Source organism: Aulonocara stuartgranti (genome assembly GCF_965226115.1).
Source record: "Aulonocara stuartgranti genome assembly, chromosome: 12".
Taxonomy (NCBI): domain Eukaryota; kingdom Metazoa; phylum Chordata; class Actinopteri; order Cichliformes; family Cichlidae; genus Aulonocara; species Aulonocara stuartgranti.
In genome coordinates this window covers 4,789,097-4,811,192 of record NC_138948.1, presented here as the reverse complement: position 1 = coordinate 4,811,192, position 22,096 = coordinate 4,789,097, and the positions used below count along the sequence as shown (strand labels likewise).

General features: G+C 41.8%; 1 protein-coding gene across 3 annotated transcripts in view; it reads right to left on the bottom strand.

Annotated features, from left to right (window-relative positions):
* Positions 1–22,096, bottom strand: part of fras1 (Fraser extracellular matrix complex subunit 1) — a 299,701-nt gene that overhangs the window by 40,998 nt on the left and 236,607 nt on the right. For 2 of the 3 annotated variants that reach the window (XM_082555470.1, XM_082555468.1), the window contains 8 exons: positions 18,760–18,891; positions 18,517–18,645; positions 17,829–18,076; positions 16,006–16,157; positions 10,488–10,650; positions 9,172–9,304; positions 3,390–3,580; positions 752–908 (listed from right to left, as the gene is read on the bottom strand). In XM_082555470.1, the coding sequence (XP_082411596.1) occupies positions 752–908; positions 3,390–3,580; positions 9,172–9,304; positions 10,488–10,650; positions 16,006–16,157; positions 17,829–18,076; positions 18,517–18,645; positions 18,760–18,891 (1,305 nt within the window). The remainder of the gene's footprint in view (positions 1–751; positions 909–3,389; positions 3,581–9,171; positions 9,305–10,487; positions 10,651–16,005; positions 16,158–17,828; positions 18,077–18,516; positions 18,646–18,759; positions 18,892–22,096) is intronic. The other variant, XM_082555469.1, reaches the window with a different exon arrangement.

Below are 22,096 nucleotides of genomic sequence, written 5' to 3'. Positions count from 1 at the left end.
AAATTCTCTGTTATGTGTAGACAGTCCTCTGAAAACAGCCAGGTAATAGGACTGTACTGAAAATGAGTGAAGAAACAGCCAATGGCAAAAAAAAAAAACAACTTTGAAAAACCACTAGGAAGCCCAGAGAAGTACCGTTCAAGTACACTTAAAAATACAAGAAAATCTTGCTCCTTGGAAGCAAAACATAAAGAAATGAAGGGTGAGTCAAGAGCACTCTATAATAGAGAGCAAAAAGCAATAAAAATGTCAAGTTTATATAGATGAACTGAGTTTTAGCCAAAAAACTTGCTAAAGCTATAAATCACTTCAGCTGTTAGCTACGTTAGCAGCTAGCTACATGTGAGTAATCAAATCAAGCTTTTAGCTGAAAATAATGGATAAATAATTGCAATAAAGCTAGCTAAGGCTATGAAGAAGATTGTGTACATTTTCTAAATCGAGACCTATCAGTTAAATTGCCTAATAATTAAAACAATAAAATTTAAGTTTATTAACTAGCAGTATGAATTAGCAAAGGAAAACTGTTAGCTAACTGCTAGACAAATGCACTAAGTTATTAACAGATAGTAAACTGAGCAGCAGCTAAAAGTAGTTTATAATAACAGGTTATTACTTATAGACAGAAAGAAATAGTTTTTAGTAAGCTGAAAGTAATCTGCTGCTTTAAAATGAATTCTCATAGACAGACTTAACAATGAAAGGTGCAGTTGAAGAACAGCCTTTACAGGCCAATGCAGTCTGTGCTCACCATAGCTGGGAATTCTGATAATAGTGAAGAGGATCTCGTTCTCTGGTGTGTCCTGATCGTGGACGCTGAGAGACGAGTTGGTGATGACAACTCCAGAGTTTTCCTCTATATGGATGCTGCTGACGGACACCACCGGCTCTTTGTCCTCTTTACTCTGCTGAAAGACAATAAAATAAAGACATCTTTTAATATTTGTGGAATAACTACACTGTTCCTCACCAACAGAACACCAGCTTCACAAAGCAGATCTCAAACAATTTCTGTTAAATTATTTTAAGTAATGGCAGATTACTCCTGTTCCTGCTGATTTTATTTTTATTTGTGATGTGGTCCAATTTTTGGTTTCTGTCCTGATGCTTTGACATCTTCCAAGGTCTACTCAAACATTTTGCTTGTATACGCTCAAAAATTTAGACACAGGCGACCAGGAATAACCAGCATATTTCACCAGAGATGTATAATCTTTTCAGGTCCCTTGTTGGGGAGATGTTTTCCTTCAGTCAGCCAAGTGGTGTGTCTGCAGGCTTTCCCTTAACTGCAGACTCGTTGGCATATTCAGATTTTTTGTCTTATAAATGCAGATTACAATGTGGTTCTGTTTGGTTTGTTTCACACAGCCACAATGTTCAGGTGTTAAATATAACGGTTTTGTGACATATCTGTGGTTTGTTATTGCCAACAAAGTAATAAAGCAGAAGCAGTCCTCCTGGTGTGGGGATTTCATATTTTTTGCCAGGGGTTGTATACTACCACCTCTACATTAATACACACCGTGAAAGATTTATTATATACAGGTCACGTGTTCAAATACACACACTCAACAAACTTAACAGCTCACTGACAACCCCATCAATCCAACTCAAGACCTAAAACAGGCTTAAGTGATGGATTTGGAATCTCAGTTTGTTTATGTGTTTATGAAGGAGAAAAAAACAGGGACAGCCTGAGGCCATAGCAGTTTTTCCTTGGAGGAAGCCTTGTGATGCTCAAGGACAGCAGTAAAAAAGAAAAACAAAAGCTGAGTAAGACCTCTTTTTTTTTTTTTTAAATTACTAATAGAGCGTGGAGCTGTTAAGACCTCGTTTCATCTCTTTTCATCAGCACAGACACCACTTAATCAGCTCAAACTTTTATGGGTGTGCACCAGCTTCAATTTTTAAAAAGTGTTTTTGGTCTTTTTCAAGCTTTTATCGTCTTCTTTTGAAGAAACGAAAGCATCAACAGGGGCGACTTATCTAACTGAAACTAATTAAACTTGGTGATTTGGACTGATGGGGGTACAGGGTGAAGTGCAACAGTTTCCAAAATGAAGCATTACAGGCATAAGACTGAAAAATGTGTTACTTATAAAACAATGGTTTGAAACTGACAGACAGGACGTGAACTTTACCTCAGACCTAGAATATTATGCAGTCCTGTGAAAAACTAAGTACATACCACGATTCAATAGCTTTTAAAGGCGTGCTTGAAATTATTGACATTTTAGACGAGTCATTTTAAGCCAAACTTTAGCTGTCAGCAGTCAGATGACCTGACATTTGACTCTAAAATACTTTGGTATACAAATGAATTCATGGCTGACTCAATGTCCAGGGTCCTCTGGGTCCAAAACGAGCCCAAGTTATCGTCCGTCCACCACTGAGCTGACAGTTGGTAAGAGGTCTTTGTGCTCATATGCTGTGATGGTTTTCACTCGTGGTGTAGTGCATCATGGTCAAACATCTCCGCTCTGGTCTCCCCTGATCAAAGGATTTTGTGGTTCATCCAGATGCAACTTTGCAAACCTGAACCGTGATGCCAGGATGGTCTCTTTAGAGAGAAAATGCTTTTTCCTGGTAACATTTCTAGTAAGCCATTCTTGTTCAGTCTTTCTGAGAGTGTAAACTTTAACACTGTCATAAACTTAAACATTTAACATACTAACTGTGTAGTGTAAGATTGAGCTCTCAGTTTTTTGTAATTTCTGAGCATATGGGTGAATTTGTTGGAATATCCACTCCTGACAATTGTTTACTTGTGAAACGTTTGGGAATGGCCTTAAAACTCTTCCTAGATTCATAAGCTGATGTCTTTCCTCCTAAACACACCTACAGACCATCAAACTCAAAATATCCACCATTATAGAGGCGCTCACACTTGCTGATGATCAATTAACCGAGTGCATTTGATTACCAGCACTTGACTATGACTAACCCTGTTAATTCCCATGGACGCAATAAGGATATAGTTAGTTTTTTATTTATTTAAGCAGCAACGTCTGTGGTTAGAAATGAATTTTGCTGGGAAAGAAAACCATTTCTGTGCTAACCTAGCTAACTGATAACTGTCCTCCCTCTTCTTCATCACATTTGGCTAAAAATAACACAAACAAAATAGTAATGCCTTGAGACGGCAAAATGGGGCTTCTCAAACCAAGGCGTTGTGTCATTGTGGTTACTTCTGCCATAGAAATGAAGGAAAGTGCAACGGTATATTTAACACAAACACCTTCAAAAATTAAGAGAGTTGAAACAAAATCTTCAAAGAAAAACAAACTTCCTTTATTTTGAAATACATTCTTAATTATACATTAATCAATGTCACTTATAATGATAGTACTACAAGATTTAGTAGTAGTAGCTTTTTAGTTTTTCCTTACCTGGATGTCAATTTCCACACTGAAAGCTTCCGTCTGACTGAGCCCGTCGCTGATGTAGACGCTGAAGATGTCCTGCTTGGTTTGAGGTTTAAGCTGGCTCTCCTGGACGTAAGAGATATGGCCAGATGTAAGGTCCTCCACAGAGAAAGGCACGTCAGGGGTGACGACATGTGAGCCGCCAACAGAGCTTCCTGATTGACGAGAAAACAGAGGAAGAGATGCAATTTAGAAAACAAAGAGCACAGGAGAGCCACCTTTGTCCCCAAAGCCACTCTGCTTTGTAACTCCAGCAGATAAGACCATTTCCTGCACCAGAAACATAAATTTCCTTCGGGATTAATAAAGTATTCTCATTCTCTTTTTATACTACCGACACTTTATTCACTCTTAGTCACTTACAGTTATTTATTCACCTCTCAGTCACTTTAATTTTAAACTGTGTAATTTTAAACTGTATATACCGTATATTCTGTGTATTTATTATCTCACTCTTATTGCCTGTTCGTATTGTTCTTATCTTCAACGTTATGCTGCTATGTTGTATGTTAATTGCCCCTTGGAGATAAATAAAGTCTTTCTGATTCTGATTCAAATTCAAAGTGCACAAAATCATTTTATTCATTAAAGCAATCTAATTTATTCTTAAATTCTTTCTTTTAGTGTAAAAATGATGATTTGTCGCGTCGTCCGGTTGTGGCTACACACTGAAAAAAGCCATTTCTACACTGGAACATTTATTATACTGCAACAAAGAACTCATAAACCTCTCAGGTGACCAGTTAGCAGGCCATCACTTATATCCTCTGACAGCTCCAATGACAGCAATATTTGTCTTCTCCGTCCCATCAGGCTTTTCATTTGACTTCAGCCGGAACTGTCTGGTAGTTTAGATGCATGGACGGTCTTTACAATTCTCCAGAAAAGCACACTTTGGCTGTGATGACACGACCTGGCTGTCCTCAGGTTGAAGGAGAGTCGCCTTGAATACTTAACATCAACCTTGAAATCTCTGAAGTTTGAGAGAAAGTATGAGTGTCTTTCTTGCAGAAGACGGATGACTCCGCACTGAGCTGAGTCAGGGCTCTGGAGGGAATAGCTGGTGTGTGTGTACTTGTATTTACTTTAGTGTATGCGTGTAAATCAGGCCCAACAGTAAATCGCATCACATCGCCTCATCTCCCTGTTTTACGGTGAGCATCGGGAGCTTCTTATCTGAGCGGGAACCCTCACAGAAGTGTAATCAAAACAGGAAATCACCTGAAGCCACCGGGGAATTACAATTTTTCCAGAATCATTTTTTTTGGTTGTTCTGTTCTCACACGTGGCGTCTGCTGATCTCAGATTCACAGCACCACTCCTGCAATCACGCCACTGACATCTCTGTGCATCGCCGACTGAACAAGGCTCTGAAAAGGAATGTGGGTCGAAAACAGATCCAGTTGTTCAGGAATGTGATGCAGAGAGTTAGCAGGCTGGAATATTAATCCCAGAATTGTTTTTTTTATTAAATTTCATTAATTTTATTTTAGGATTAATTATAGTTACAGATGATTCTACACTAATAGGATCTGAATTACTATATTCCAACCCTACTTCTCTCTTAATGCTGGACTCATAAAAGCACGATTATGAACCATCCCAGATGATGTGGGGCATTTACTCTTGTTCAATGATGAAAATAAGAAAATGGGTCATGCACACGGCAGTTTATGGTTCCTATCTCGTTTACAGGTATCCGGTTGTACTACACAGCAGATTGTAGTATTACACAGATAAAATGGCCCAATGGGCACCAACACCACAGATAGTTCAGGTCTAGTTCAACTCAGAGCGGCTGCCAGTGCCAGCGCACCTGTAAGTGTAAGCAGGTGTGCCCTACCTTGGACCTTACCGATATCTGAATGCGTGAGATATGAAAAAAATTACCAACCATATAATCATGAAGAAAGTGCAAACCATCTATAGGTGCTAACACTGCTCTCTTTTCCAGGCTGTAGACTTATTTCCTCTATGAAGTTGGATAGCACAACATGAGTCAGTGGAGACTGGTTCACTTTTGGAGCCAGCCTCCAGTGGCACCTAGAGGAACTGCAGGTTTAGCACTTTTATATCAACTTAATTTTTTTTTTAGCCTTCAAAATTTCTGCTTACAGTATCTAAGGCAGCGGTCCCCAAGCTTTTTAGCGCCACGGACTGGTTTAATGTCAGACAATATCTTCACGGACCGGCCATTAAGGTGTCGCAGATAAATACAACAAAATAAAATGACACGACCAAGACAAAAACTATGTATTTTGTAAATATGATAATAAACGCGATTTCACTGTGTAATTGTGTAACTTTATTAGCAGCGTCCTCCTGAAATGCGCCGACAACATTAAGAGTAACATCCTCCTCTCTGCCCTTAATGCTCTCTGGTTGCTATGGTAACTATGGTGGTAAATATTTCTTTCAAAATAAGACACAGGAGACGATAAAAACATTGAAAATCACAAATTTCACACCCGAGCCTCAACTCTCTCGGCCCGGTACCGGTCCGTGGCCCGGGGGTTGGGGACCGCTGATCTAAGGAGTTTAAATAATCATGGGAGTGAGTAATCAGAATAATCCATCCGTTTTCTGCCACTTATCTGAGTCTTACACAGGGGGAGCAACTGGGGCTGGAACACTGAGGCATTCCCAAACCAGCTGTACTATAATTTTAGACAGAAAAGGCCAACAATCAGACAATCTGCTACGAACAGCAACTGGTGATGGTGGGCAAAAAGAAAGGAAGAAACCACCAACAGAACCAGGAAGGGAGTCACTTTTGTCTCTTTTCCTCTCCTGACATCTACAGAGAAAGACTAACACAAGGAAACAAAGCGGCATGTAAACAGATGGGGAGTGACAAAGATGGGCTGGGAGTTGTTTACTTACTCTAGGACCTCAGGGGCCAAAATGAGATTGGCCGTATTCCTTCCATGTCAGCTTTATATTAAAGTAATTATTTAAATTCAAATTGGAAAATGTCTATACTGCATTGCAGTACGTGTGCCTTCCTCTGTGCTAATCACCAAACTATTATGTATTTTGTTAAGGGAAAAGCCATTTCCTGCATAAACACTGCCTGTTTGTGAGATTTTTGTTTTTTCCATGTGCATGTTTTGAATTGCTGGATTCATGCAAATGCACAACATCAGCATGCAAGTCAGTGTCTTTTGTGCGATGGTGCATCTGCATATCAACATTAAAAAAACCTGTGCATGTTGGTTTTGTTGCCAGCACACTGACGGTGACACTGACTGGCCTCCCCTGTGCCCCGGTGACAGCAGAAATCCCATCACCGCTGGCTGATGCTGCTGAATACCAACGACTCCAGCTGCCATCAAGGACGGGCCGCCGGGACACGGAGAGAAAAGATTGGTGCCAGCTGGTTATCTACAGCTGCAGACACTATAAATATCTGACCCCACAAATTTATCCTTCATTATGTCTGCAGACAATGTATAATAGAGAAGGCCAATTATGGTAAATGGTCTGTAATTGTATAACGTCTTACTAGTCCCTAAGGACCCCAAAGCACTTTACACATCCAGTCATCCACCCATTCACACACACATTCACACACTGGTGATGGCAGCTACATTGTAGCCACAGCCGCCCTGGGGCGCACTGACAGAGGCGAGGCTGCCGGACACTGGCGCCACCGGGCCCTCTGACCACCACCAGTAGGCAACGGGTGAAGAGTCTTGCCCAAGGACACAACGACCGAGACCGTCCAAGCCGGGGCTCGAACCGGCAACCTTCCAATTACAAGGCGAACTCCCAACTCTTGAGCCACAATCGCCCTAATTATCTTATTATTGTTACAGCTATGGCTACACACCCATTAAAAATGAACAGTTTCTTTACATATGCAGATCAGTATGATGATTTTCTGCTCTTAACTGCTAAAATCCGACCAACAATATGATACGATTTACTGGTTTTAATGAGATTTTATTTTTACAAAGGTTTCTTCTTGGATTTGGAGTTTTCACTCACTGCCTTATTCTGTGTATCCCATGGAGTAAATCCATGTTTTCTAAATGCATTGCAGTATTCAGGTCATTTACTGCAGGTTTTGCATGCAGTCGATATCCTGAATGGTGCAGATCATGCAACTCCAGATGCTTTCATTGAGTCTGTCAAAGATAAACAGCAACCGTGTCACACAGCACATGAATGCAGCTCTCTAACCAAGGTTGATAGTCCATTCCATCCATCCATCCATCCGCTTCCGCTTATCCTTTTCAGGGTCGCGGGGGGCGCTGGAGCCTATCCCAGCTGTCTTGGGACACCCTGGACAGTCGCAGGACTAACACATAGACAAATACATGGGTAATTTAGAGTTTCCAATTAACCTATCCCCACTAACTCCATGTCTTTGGACTGTGGGAGGAAGCTGGAGTACCCGGGGAGAAACCATGCAAACTCCACAAAGAAAGACCCTGGTGGAATTGATCTCAGGACCTTCTTGCTGTGAGGCAACAGTGCTAACCATCGTGCTGCACGTGGGCATGATGAGCAGGGTTGATAGTGTCAGCTATAATTTAACTTTAATAATTTAAATAATAATCTAAATGCTGAAGATTTAAAATACGTCCCAAACCAATAGATCATCTTTTATTTAAAGGACCCAAATAGTCTGGGGATGTGCTTGTTAAGGCTTCAGAAACACAGAATATTCCCCTTCAACACTAAAGTTGTACCTTTTGAAACATATTGGTTGAAGCAGTAAGACTGATTGCTCAGGAAATACATATTTCTCCCTAGTGACCAGATATTGCCAGGGGGTTGCCAATCTGTCTCTAAGCCTGGGTCACTGAGGCGTGTAGGTCAGATCATATAATAACTTTTAAATCACAAGGTAGTCCCACCCTGCTTTATCATGTTTTTTGGACACTAATCGGAACCATATTTTATAAAATAAACTGATACGCTCATCAGGAAAATGTTTACTGAGAGTTTTGATTAAAGCAGCCAACTTCCTTACATCCATAATTGCCTTTGCAACCAGAGAAGTCACCTTGGCCATCAGAAAGAGAAGAAAGCGTAAGATTCACTTTTCTCTAAGCTACGCCCAGCTTTGATTACAACCTGTTCTTGCTAATGTGGGCTCATAATGTCACATCTGCATACAAGCATGATTTCTTCTGGCTGAAAAAAGAAGAAAGCCAAAAACAAGATGGTAACAGCCAAAATACTAAAAACGAGGCTTCACAATCTAGTGGCTGACATCACCGCTCTGTCTATTTTTTATATATAGACCAAAATTAAAATTACAGCAAGATATACCATTTTCATTATTCATTCTCAATATGACTTTTCTTCCTACTGTGTTTATATCTATTTCATTTCATGTTGTTTCAGCTTCTGCACTTGCAATGTTACAGTTTCCCCAGAGGGAATCAGTTCCTCTTCAACTCTTGTCACCTTTTTCATTTTTCCAAGCGCTTCCTCTCGGGAGCAGAAGAAAGAGCAGCAGTAGTTGAGTGAGCCTCAACATTGTGAAACTTCAACAATTGCCCCATCTGTACCTGGCTATCTGGCGGCTCTAATCCACAGCACAATCAAGCCGAGACAGATGGCACTGGTACCACGGGGAATTCACCCGGCATTGTGTGCACAGGAATGTGACGCAAATTGAAATGTGAAAACAGTTGCAGTTTGTCACATCATGAGCCAAAGTCAATTCAGCTTCCTGTAACAGTGACCACACTCCAAAATATCTGCATACCGTCACACAGGCACTTCTCACCTGTCCTGGTGTTCTCAATAAAACCATATTTAGGAGGGCTGACAAGCCAAATCAGCAGGTCCTTCGGGGGCGTGTCCACATCTGACACTGTGATGTCATTGGTAGACAGCTGCACGCGACCGCCTTCCTCGACCTAGACATGGATAATAAGCAAAAATAAATTATTTAATTGGGAGATCCTAGTTTTCTCACTTGAGTCTAAAGTATAGTTAATACAATATAGTCTGTTTAATATTTTAATCATATTATATATTTAAAGCTCTGAGAAAACTCAGAGTGGGCTCATAAAAAAAATCAGAATCTCAACTCCAGAAAAACAAATCCCCTTTCTGCATTTGAACATGATTAAAAACTCACAAAAACTGGAAATTCAAATCTTTACAAGACCCTTGAAGGATGAGTAGACAGTAGATGTTAAATTATTTAGTGCTCCGTGAGGCTTTTCCTCTTTTCTACCTTTATTGTATTCTTTTAATTTACCCAGAAACAAGACAAGCTGTGAACCCACAGAAGAGGTCCCACTTTGAGATGTATTGGCTGACCCAGAAAATTTCTCCCCACACAGCCATGAAATAAATAGATCCAAGAACGAGACATTTCTTGGGGCGAGATTTGACTTCGTATCCTTGATGAAGGGTGGAATTTGTGGAGGGACATCATATCCCAGGTACAGCCTGCAGATGCAAAGCTCTTTCTCTTATCGTATTGTTATCTTGCAGTGAAAGACAGGAAGTGCACATTTCTTTAGTGTAACACAATGAGACTGACAAATGTCCACACACATACACAGGGGAGAATGTGTTAAATATAAAAGCATGCTGATGCCATATTCTGCTGCATTTGTATTAGCCCCTGGACTGTGACAGTGCATACCTTTACCCTTATCCATGAGCCTGTAGTTTGTGGACTTGAATGTCCAGTTAGCTCAGCAGGACAGAACAAAGCAAGCAGAAGTAGAGGAGTACGTATCTGTTATTCCCACTCACAGAGGACAATACTCAAACATCATGGTACGTAAATGCCATTTGCTACATGTTGATGAAGGAAATCCAGCAGACATAAACGCAACTTTCAATTTGGAGCTATTTTTTAAACAAAGACCCTCAAGCAATCTGATGGAGTTCATGTGACAGGAGTCCCTCGCTTCTTTTGTCTCAAATATAAAACAGGTACATTAAATATGATTCGATGCTGTACTTAAGATGTTCTTCTGACTAAAGGTAAATATTGTTTCAGCTGGCCTGCTGTGTGCACCTCCGTTAAGTGTGTAAGATTCTTACTTGCACATTTGTATGCAGGACATAGCGTGTGCGTACCTTGATGCTGCTGCGGACAGTGACCAACGGCGGCTGTCTTGGTGCGGAGGTGATGGTGATGGTGCATATCTGGTTGTCAAGGCGATTGTTGTCTCCATCATAAACAACAAAGTGGAAGATATCAGTCACTGGCTGACTTCCCGTCTCTATTGAAGTGATGTACCTGCAGATGGAAAACCCGTTTTAATCACAGTTTCTATTTTCTTCATTTATCCTTCCATTTTCTTATCCAGGTCTGGGTTGCACAGATGCACCAACTTCCTTCTCTCTAGCCTTTAGCTGAGAGACACATGGCCAGATTTACTAATGGTTTACTAATGAGGCAAAAAGCCTTCGCCTCTAGTTCTTCTGGAGGACACGGAGGTGTTTCCAGACAAGCCAAGAGACAAAATCTCTCTTCTGAGCCTTGTTAGGTTTGTATTGTTGATTGTCATGTATGCTTAGAAATATTTACTTATATATGCTTAGAGTTTTGTAATTAGTTGTAGATTGGTAGAGGTTTTGATCCTTGATAGTCTGCAAACTTTGTGTGTATTAGAGAGCACTTTGGGAGCATGAGAGGTCATACCGTGTCTTATTGTTTTATGGTAGGATTAACGTAGTTGCGTCTGTTCTAGTCTAAGTGCTCTTTGTTTAGATGAACTGCAGGACTTCCTCACCGTGTTATCTAGGATGAACCATCTAGGGTGAGGGGGAGGCTACCCTCTTCCTGACCAAGGATGTTTGACCCTTTGATCAGCAGTCCACACACACACACACACACACACACACACACACACGGTACTCTTTGTGTGTATGTAGACGTCATATGTTAATGAACTTATGCATATTCATGTAACCTCAATAAAAGAACAGTGGTACGGGAGAACGGACGAGAGCAACTGGGGTCAAGCGAAGGAACGGTGCCCGTCCGGTTCTCTCCCGTGCACGAGAAACATGAAGAAGCTTGCCTACTTGTGTCTTGCTTTGCAGTGTAATTATATTGTCTTCAACGTTCCAGCGGATAGATTCAAGCTACAAACCTATCAAGCCTCAACTAGGAGACTTCAATGAGGCATCCTGGTCAGATGCAGAATTCAACTTGCTCCTTTCATTGTGGAGTACCAGCACTGCAACTCTGAGCTCTTCTTGAATTACTAATCTCCCCATCCTACTGCCTTAAGGCTGAGCCCAGACGCCTTTTAGAGGCAGATCATTTCCACCACCTGTATCTGAAACTGCAGCCATTTGGTCACAATACACAGCTCCACCTCATAGATGAGGACAGGAATAAAGATTAGACCATAAATCTTTAAAAAAAAAAAAAAAAAAAAAAAAATATATATATATATATATATATATATATATATATATATAAACACCCAGCACGCCCCTGCGGGCGGTTTATCCTTCAAGCTCGGGTCCTCTACCAGAGGCCTGGGAGCTTGAGGGTCCTGCAGTATCTTAGCTGTTCCCAGGACTGCGCTCTTCTGGACAGAGATCTCCGATGTTATTCCCGGGATCTGCTGGAGCCACTCGCCTAGCTTGGGAGTCACCGCACCTAGTGCTCCGATTACCACGGGGACCACCGTTACCTTCACCCTCCACATCCTCTCGAGCTCTTCTCTGAGCCCTTGGTATTTCTCCAGCTTCTCGTGTTCCTTCTTCCTGATATTGCTGTCATTCGGAACCGCTACATCGATCACTACGGCTGTCTTCTTCTGTTTGTCTACCACCACTATGTCCGGTTGGTTAGCCACCACCATTTTGTCCGTCTGTATCTGGAAGTCCCACAGGATCTTAGCTCGGTCATTCTCCACCACCCTTGGGGGCATCTCCCATTTTGACCTCGGGACTTCCAGGTTATACTCGGCACAGATGTTCCTGTACACTATGCCGGCCACTTGGTTATGGCGTTCCATGTATGCCTTGCCTGCTAGCATCCTGCTGTTATGTGCTGGATTGTCTCTGGGGCATCTTTACACAGCCTGCACCTGGGGTCTTGCCTGGTGTGATAGACCCCAGCCTCTATGGATCTTGTGCTCAGAGCTTGTTCTTGTGCTGCCATGATTAGTGCCTCTGTGCTGTCTTTCAGTCCAGCTTTGTCCAGCCACTGGTAGGATTTCTGGATATCAGCCACCTCCTCTATCTGCCGGTGGTACATACCGTGCAGGGGCCTGTCCTTCCATGATGGTTCCTCGTCTCCCTCCTCTTTCTTGGGTTTCTGCTGCCTGAGGTATTCACTGAGCACTCGGTCAGTTGGGGCCATCTTCCCAATGTATTCTTGGATGTTCGTTGTCTCATCCTGGACTGTGGTGCTGACACTCACCAGTCCCCGGCCCCCTTCCTTCCGCTTAGCGTACAGCCTCAGGGTGCTGGACTTGGGGTGAAACCCTCCATGCATGGTAAGGAGATTTCTTGTCTTTATGTCAGTGGCTTCTATCTCCTCCTTTGGCCAGCCTATTACCCCAGCAGGGTACCTGATCACGGGCAGGGCGTACGTGTTGATGGCCCGGATCTTGTTCTTACCATTCAGCTGACTCCTCAGGACTTGCCTGACCCTCTGCAGGTACTTGGTGGTTGCAGCCTTTCTAGTGGCCTCTTCATGGTTCCCATTCGCCTGCGGGATCCCCAAGTACTTGTAACTGTCCTCTATGTCTGCAATGTTGCCTTCTGGTAGTTCAATCCCCTCAGTTCTGACTACCTTCCCTCTCTTTGTTACCATCCGACTACACTTCTCCAGTCCGAACGACATTCCAATGTCATTGCTGTATAGCCTGGTAGTGTGGATCAGTGAATTGATGTCTCGTTCACTCTTGGCATACAGCTTGATGTCATCCATGTACAGGAGGTGGCTGACAACTGCTCCGTTCCGTAGTCGGTATCCGTAGCCAGTCTTGTTAATGATCTCACTGAGGGGGTTCAGGCCTATGCAGAACAGCAGTGGGGACAGAGCATCTCCTTGGTAGATCCCGCACTTGATGGTGACTTGTGCTATGGGCTTGGAGTTGGCCTCTAGTGTTGTACGCCACATCCCCATTGAGTTCCTGATGAAGGCTCTTAGGGTCCCATTGATCTTGTACAATTCTAGGCATTCCAGTATCCAGCTGTGGGGCATTGAGTCATAGGCCTTCTTGTAATCAATCCAGGCAGTGCACAGGTTGGTCAGTCTGGTCTTGCAGTCTCGGCTGACTGTTCTGTCTACCAGTAGCTGGTGTTTTGCGCCTCTGGTATTCTTGCCAATTCCTTTCTGTGTCCCGCTCATGTATTGACCCATGTGCCTGTTCATCTTAGCCGATATGATGCCTGACAGGAGCTTCCATGTAGTACTGAGGCAGGTTATTGGTCGGTAGTTGGAGGGGACCGGTCCCTTCTTGGGGTCCTTGGGGATCAGGACCGTCCGGCCTTCAGTTAGCCATTCCGGGTGTCTCTCGTTAACTAGCAGCTGGTTCATTTGTGCTGCCAGACGCTCGTGGAGTGCAGTTAGCTTCTTCAGCCAGTAGGCGTGAACCATGTCGGGCCCTGGTGCTATATATATATATATGAACAGTTGAGCTAATACAAGGGGAAAAAAAGACCTGAAGCCAAACAAAGAAACAAAAGTCTTATTTTTCCATTCCCATGATAATCAAAGGAAGTCGAGAAGAAAAGCCTCCCTCAGAGAATCACTCAAATGCAAATGCTGCTAGACTTTAAATCAAAATCTCTGACATTTACAAAAATTCTTGAAAAAGGTTTCTTAATCTTTAAAGTGTGTGTTTAATAATGATTTTGTCTGATACAATAATTCTCTTTTAATGGGTACATAATTATCTGTTTATGTGTTAAGTCGTGGATTGATAGAGGACTTGGCACAGATTCGCTTTAGCCCTCTCACAGTGATACAGCTGCTAATCTCTGCAGAGCACTAATAAAACTGAAAGCCATGCCAGTGTAATCTCCTCTAATCCCATTCAATTCTTTTAAAACAATTCCCAGCTCTTGTTTGTAAGAGCCAGCACCAAAGAGACAAAACTAATACAGCCGATTTGACGTTCGCCCCCAGAGATCGGCCCATGCCGCAGCTAATCAGGGGCTGCGTTATGGAAATGAAATAGCTAGTACGTGAATATTTATGCTTTATTTTAGTGCCTCTCATAGGGGCCTTACTACCACTTGCAGGTACAATCAGAGCTAAGTTAATTGGCTTTGCTAATGCCAACAGGCTGATTCATTGAACGCAACGGGAGAAAGACTATTGAATAACTTCCAGTTAATACGTTTGTTTTCTTACCGGGTTTTGGTTAATGTCTGTGGAGCTCTCATTTCATGAGAAGAAACATTAGGATTAAAGGAAAGCAAAATGGATCTGCAAGCTGTTACAGCGTCTTCTGCAGCTTGAAGCTGACAGGGAAAGTGATTCCCGCTGACTCGAGCTGCAATCAGAGAAATTGATCGTGAGTACGACTGCAGACTGAAGAACCCGAGACGGTGTTTTATTGCACAGAGTGGCCTCGACACCAGGCTATTCCTTTACAGCTGCCTCTTTATTAGAGGCTTAAAAAACCTCCTCCTCTCACCTAAAAACCAAAAGGGTATAAGCTTTTTCTTTATTTCTTTAAATTTTTTCTACCCCCAACCCGTCAATTTTCTACTGCTTATCCAGCTTAGCAGTCCAACGAGTGATGCAGATGCCTCACTGTCCAATGCCACCACCTCCAGCACTTCCAGGGCGACACCAAAATGTTCCCAACTGGCAGAAAGACTTTTTCTCCCCAGCATGTCCTGTGTCTGCCCCATGCTTGCCTTCTGGTTGAACCCATAACACCTCAACATCTAAGTAAGTCCGAACCCAAGTGGCTCAGAGCTGCACGGTGCTCTGAGCCACTGCTTGTTCGAGAATGTGAATCCTGCCTGCTATTGAAAACCAGTCTAAGCATCTATTCATTATTTTTATTGTTGTCATTTTTGCTTTCTTTTTTTAAAATATGTTTTTCTTTAATTTCATTTATGTTTATCATGTGTGCTTGTGTATACTAGATGAACAGATATTACCTCACTCCATGTTGTTTTCAATGTGCCACATTTAAAAAAAAAACTGACTCAACCCAATAAAAATAGATGAAACCAGAGCAGGCCTGCAGGTGAAGGTGATAAGACCTCAGCTTTTACATATAACTACTCCTAGTTACTCAAACGCTGTTGCCGTGAGGCAGCCGTTAATAAAAATATTAACATTTTTTGTAGACTCCCATCGAGCTTTGTGAATCTTTATCGCATTTTCACTGACTGCTTCTGGGGACAACCGAGGGTTTTTGAAAGTCATTTTTAGTTCAAGTGCAGATGTTATACTGATATTACAGTTTTGTAAGTCTCTGAAGAAACATTTAAACCTTCACAGAAAGCCGTAATTAAACACCCGTGTCTTTGAGGTGGGGTAAAGTGCTTCACAGGTCACATAAAAACACACCATTGCAACATTTACTAAATGCTGTCCTCGTTGTCTGGAGGATTTTAAACGTCTTAACTAGTCCCACCGAGTAGCTGTTGCTACCCATACCTGATCCTGTGCTTATTGATGTCCTCCATTGTGAAGGAGGAGTACTCCCTCAGCTCCTGGTGCTCCTGCTGGGACTGGCTCCTGGTCAGGATGCCGTACATTGGCACCGACACCAGCTGGAGTCGAATCTGGTCATCTGGAGATGAGTCATCCTGAGGGACCAAACAGACTTTAGTGATACTGTACTTAAAATGAAAACAGCAAGTCTCACCTACAACTCTTTATTCACAAAATTATTCTGTGCTGTAAAATTTCCCTCATGTCACACACATAGGATACAATGTATAAAACATTGCCTATCTTCCTCCGGTCACCCCCGGCCCTTGGATGGTGTTGCGCATCCATCCTCTGCTTATCCAATTCAGGGTACCTGGGAGGTTGGAGCGTTCCCTTCACCAATCTTTTACAGGGCTATCACATAAAGATAGACAACTATTCACACATGCTGGTAATTTAGAATCACTACCTGCTGTGATCTAACCCCATGCATGTCATTGGACGAGGAAGTTGGAGTACCTGGAGAGAACCCATACAGACATGGGTTCTCTCTAATATATCCAGGTTTGGTTTTGGGATTGGTAATTTTTTGGTAGCCTGCTAAAGAAAACTAACCTTACCTATACTGTAGGCGTCAACAAGAACTTGGCTCTGTTTATTAAATAAGGGTCACCCAGTCACATCAAAGCTGACTTGTAGCTTTAAAGGAAGACGGAGTTTACAGCTTGTTTCAGTCAGTGGATCGACTAACAGTCAGGTACATCTCAGGCCCCTGAAGATTCATATCTATATCACACATTATAAAATCATCGGGTTGTCCATCAGCATGTAGCTTTATAAAGGCTTCATATTTTAATTTCACAACAATATCATCTCATTTATTTCCACAAAACTGGGATGTTATGAGATAAATGATATAAGGCCTTCATGTTGCCTGGCAACCACTTAGCAATGAACTAAAGTGACATTTGTATAGTACAGCAAAACCTCAGCCTTGCAAGAGAGACACACAAATTGGCTGATTGTTTTTAAACTAAGAAAAACACATAAGTGTATTCTTTATTTATATATACAACAACACTCACCTATATTTTTTATTTTTCTCTATGCAACCACATCAAACCATACTGTAGCACAGGCATGTACTAGCAAGATAAATGAAGATGATTTTAAACTGTGAACGATGCAAAGTTTCTCCAATGGAGTCCAAAATAAAAATATGGAGCTGAAAATAAGCTGAATATGTCTCTCCATCATTGAGTGCATATGCCTGTCTATTCTAGGGCTGATATAGGGATGGACAGCTGGACTTTGAAAGATAGCACCAGGCCACAGAAGCAGCAAACAGGCCCGGAAAGGCCCTAAAATCATCTATTCGAACCATAGCTCGTGCAATATGCATTTGCTGGCTCATGTCTCACAGAACTGCGAGCATAGTTTCGAGTGCGTGCAATCAGCTCCGACCGCCGAGTCCAAACCAGGACGCGACACAGCCCGGGGACAGCCCATTATCAGATCCTACTGTGGATTTTCATGCATGTTTGGTGTGTTCCCTGCTGCTTGGATTTTTTAAAATCCTTCTTTAGTCATGCTTCGTGTTTCGCTTCTTTTCCACTTTCCTGCATCACCATATGTATTCTTCTCCTTTTTCTTCTTCTTCTTCTGTACACCATGTCTTTCTTTTTAATATTATATCTTTCTGAACCTGCCTGCACAACCTCTCTTTTCCACACAAGACCCCATGACACTTGCGTAATACATAAACCAAAGCTCAGCGTAATTCAAACACTAAACACTCTCACTGGCACGCAGCTCTCCTAACTCACCGTGTAAGCCAGGTGTGAGCGTCTGATGACAGTGCTGCTTTTCTCGCCCACTTCCAGCGAGAGCGTGGCGATGGGGTCCTGCTGTGGCCCGCTGCCTCCAGCGCCTAGAACCACCACCTGCACTACTGTGGCAGCCATGGAGATACCGTCGCTAACTGAGAAGGTGATGGCATCATCTTGGGTGGAGAGCCCGGAGTGGTGGTAGAGCAGGACATTGCGGGTGACGTCGCTGAAAGTGAAGGTGTCACCTGAAAAGACGGAGGAAATGTGGATGTTACAACTGTAGTTTCATGTGTTGATTTTAGTCCGCCTGCTTTTCTGTTACCTTTCCACCAGAGACGCGGTTATACAAGCAGGGAAAAAGAAGACGTGAGGACAAAAAAAACTGACAATAACTAAATTTTTGAGGCCATAAAAATATTCTTTCTTCTTAAGCGGGCGGCCAAGCTTCTGTTTCACATTAACTTTAAAGCTGGTGTGCAGTTCAACTCAAGCTGAGACTAAAGTAAAAATGACACGAGCCCTACGAGCCAGCCTCATGTGACTATGCAGTGTTAAAATCTATTAGCTGAACATCAAATGATGTGATAATTTACAGATCCTTAAAAAAGTTTAAAAACTAAAATCAGACAAATAAATGTCCATCCTGTTCCTCTGGTCCCAGCAGTGTCAGTGTGTTGTACTTTACCATTAATCATGCGAATCTTTGTGTTGCCGTCAGTCTTTATCAGCTCTCCATGGACGGGAGCTTCTACCACCTCGAACTCCAGCTCATCTGGAGCCGTGTCAACGTCGCTCACGGCCAGCTGCTGACCGCCTGCATGCGCCACAGAAATGGAGAAGAGTTAGAAGCATGAACAGCCGGCCCTCAACAAGTTCTCTTCTTAAATAGTTTTTGTACGAGCCTGTTTTTGCGTTTATATAATCTTACCGATGGCAGCTTGTCCTCTGAGGCTGACCTCCAGCAGAGGGTCCAGAACCTGAAACACCGGCGGCTGCTGGTGGTTTGTCAGCAGCAGGACGGCAAAGTCCAGCTCAGGCGTGTTGTGCTCGCCATCTGACACTGAAGCACACGCATGCAAGAAGGAGGAGAAGAAGAATATCATTAAAGCAACCACACAGATCATACATGACACAGAGGAAACACACAGACACAAATTAGTCCAAAAACAAACGCACACCTCTAACACATCACCGCTAATGAGCTTCCCAGCTTCTTTTACTTCACAAAGAAATCTTTTTAAGGAAATTTAACAACCTAAAAGTCAAGATTATAAAAATAAAGCACATCATAGAGGCTGAAGTTATTAATTAATTTAAAAAAAACAGAATCAAGCCAAAAAAGGTGTTAGAGTGTAAACTCTACTTAATGGGGCCACTTGTCGCTTTGCATTAACACATGATTTAAAATTGAAACAGCAACAAGACAACTGTCAAGTGTCAATTTTGTCACCTGGACATAAATGAGAGGGGGAAAAACAGCTTTATATAAAAATATATTATGATTTTATTATTTTGCTGCTCTTTTGTTTTACCTTATAACAAATTCTTCAATAATCTGAATTAAAAAGACAAAATTCCCGAGAGTTTTCACCACTGTGTGACTCTGATGGTGTAGCTCTTAACACATTTAATTGGCAAGTAAAAGGTTGCTGGTTTGATTCCAGCTGGAGACACAAATACCCTTCGGGTTTGTGTCAGCAAGGGTAAAACTTGAGTGGCAACAGAGATATTTTCTCTCTTCCACACATTTCTGATCATTTTAAACTCAAATTTTCTTCCTTCAGACTGAAATGTTTAGGCTTTAGATGAGTGCTGTCGTGAAAGTAAGTGAAGGGCCGCAATTGAAACGACAGTCCCACAATAGTGCTGAATTATGCTGAAGCATACATTATTATCAAGATACAAGGGGACAATTTTCTCTACCCACAGTAAGAACCAATTCATTTAGAAGCACAGGTTTGTACAGGGCTACGGAGGCATTTCAATGAAGATACAAATAAAACTACAAAACCTTTAAAACAACATTTATTTGCTGTAACTTTTAACCACAGGTAGAAATTCTTAGAATGAAGTCGCGCTTTTGTCTTTGCTGCAGTAATGATGGATCGTGGTTGAACAGGGTGAGCACTAACCATCAGTGCTTACCCTGATACGAGGCACACTCTGTGCTATAAGGAGCTGTTTTTGTTGTCTGCGTTTAAAAGCTGAACCAACATTATCATTTTAAATCATTTATTATTATAGTTCATGGTTGCATCAATGAATGAAGAAAAAATAAATGAGCACAGACACAAAGTACACGGTTAAACTGATAAACATGAATGAAGTCATCAATCTGATTCAGATTAATCCAATAATGACTGTTTATGAAGTGTTTTATGTACAGTTATTAATTTTAATGATGAATAAACTTTGATCACTTAGAGTAATTGGAATAACTGAGAGGGTGATTTCTCTGAAACACCATAAAATCGTGACACTTGATGAAAACTTATTCACACAGCTCAGCTGACTGAGAGCTGCAATATTTATAGTTTATCATAGTAAGAGTTTGTTTGCACTTACAGTGTAAGTAGAGTGACCTTTGTTTGAACTGAGTTAAACTGCAATACAGACTTATTACAATCATTTGTCTGTCAGATTCAATACAATAAAACTGGTGTTATTGCTTTTTGGAGGGCTGTTTAGTTGCTTAGCTGTTAGCTGTGCTGTAATTCACTGTAAATTAGTCTAAACTCACAAGTGGACTTCAGTGTTGTGTGTCTGTTAAGCAATTTCCTGTTTTATTTTGGAAGTCTTAGTCTGATCACACTGTTGTCTTTACTTCCTTTATGACTCTTATTTATTTATTCTATATATTTGCAGCATCTCTGTGCTCGCTGATGCATCATCTTTCCTTCTTGTTTAGCCAAGTCTTCCAGCACTCCTGTTTTTAGTTATATTCCTCTGAGGTCACACTTGAGCTTCTCGTGTACGACCTTTCCTGGATTTTTCCCAGGAATTTTCCTTTGTTTACTCCTTGCAGATCTGTTTGGCTCGCTACCGTTCACATGTATGACCGGTGCCTGTTTTTGCACTTGTTTTAGGTATTGCTGCTTTCTTTCTCAGCCTCCAGGTCTCCTGTCATTAAAGTTAAACACCAGAACAGAAACAGCGCAGTGAGTGAAAGTTCGACTTAATGTCTCAGTTTGAGAGCTGATGAATAATTTGGAACGGATTAAAGCCAGAAAACTGCCACCGTGTTTTTGTATTAAAAAATATTTAAAGAGGAAAGCAGCAAATGCATGTAATTAACAAAAGCTGATTACTAATGAAAGGTGTGCTTGTAACTAATCAGTTAACTGGCTAGTCTGCTGATTACATAATGAAGAAGACAAGAGGTATGAACCTGATAAAAAAATTTAAATGCTCAAAATTAAATATAAAAACAATATCTGAGCGCGTACAGCAGCTGTTCAGGTAAATGTAATTTATCTTCTGCGCTGCAGATCAGCAACAGTGTCCTGATAACTGCAGCTGAGCTTTGGGTAAAGGTCATTTTTTCTCTTTTAGGGACCTATAGAAGTCACTTAAGACTGAACTGGAGCAGAGGCTGAAAGCACTGTGTGCTCCCGAGGACCGACACTAAAGTGAAAAACACTTTGGTGACACCTGTAAACACAGACTGCTGTTGGGGTGGAGTTAGAGAGTGATGGCACGCTTCCAAATGTTCAGTAAGCCTTGTTTTTATCTTAAGGTTCAAGGTCAAAGTTCGAAAACAGAGAATCATAAAGGATCTGACGACTTCAGTTGAAGTGGATCAGTGTACTAATGGCAAAGGAGCGAAAGAGGAGAAGAGGATGGAGAGAAGCACTGGGTGTGAAAAGAGGAGAGATTAGAGAGGTGATGAACTTAAAAGCTGAGAGAAAGATGAATAGAACAGGAAAAACATAAGAGGTGAGGAAAAATCCAAGGGGAGGAACATTTATGGGGAAGACAAAAACCAGGAGAGGGGAAACAGGAAACAGGAGTAGGAGAGGAGCAAAACAGAGAGGTGAAATTCAGAGAGAAGAATCTAAAATGTACGGTGGAAAAGAGGGAAAAGGAGAACTTTAGGACTGAAAAGGGAAAGCGATATAATTAAGAAAGGAACTGAAATAAAAGTGGAAATGAGAGAGAAACGAATAAAAGGAGACACAGGGGGAGAGAGAAGAAGGATAGGTGGAGAAAAGTTGAAGGAGGTGAAGAAGGGAAGATAAAAAAGAAGGAATTGATAGCAGAGGGGA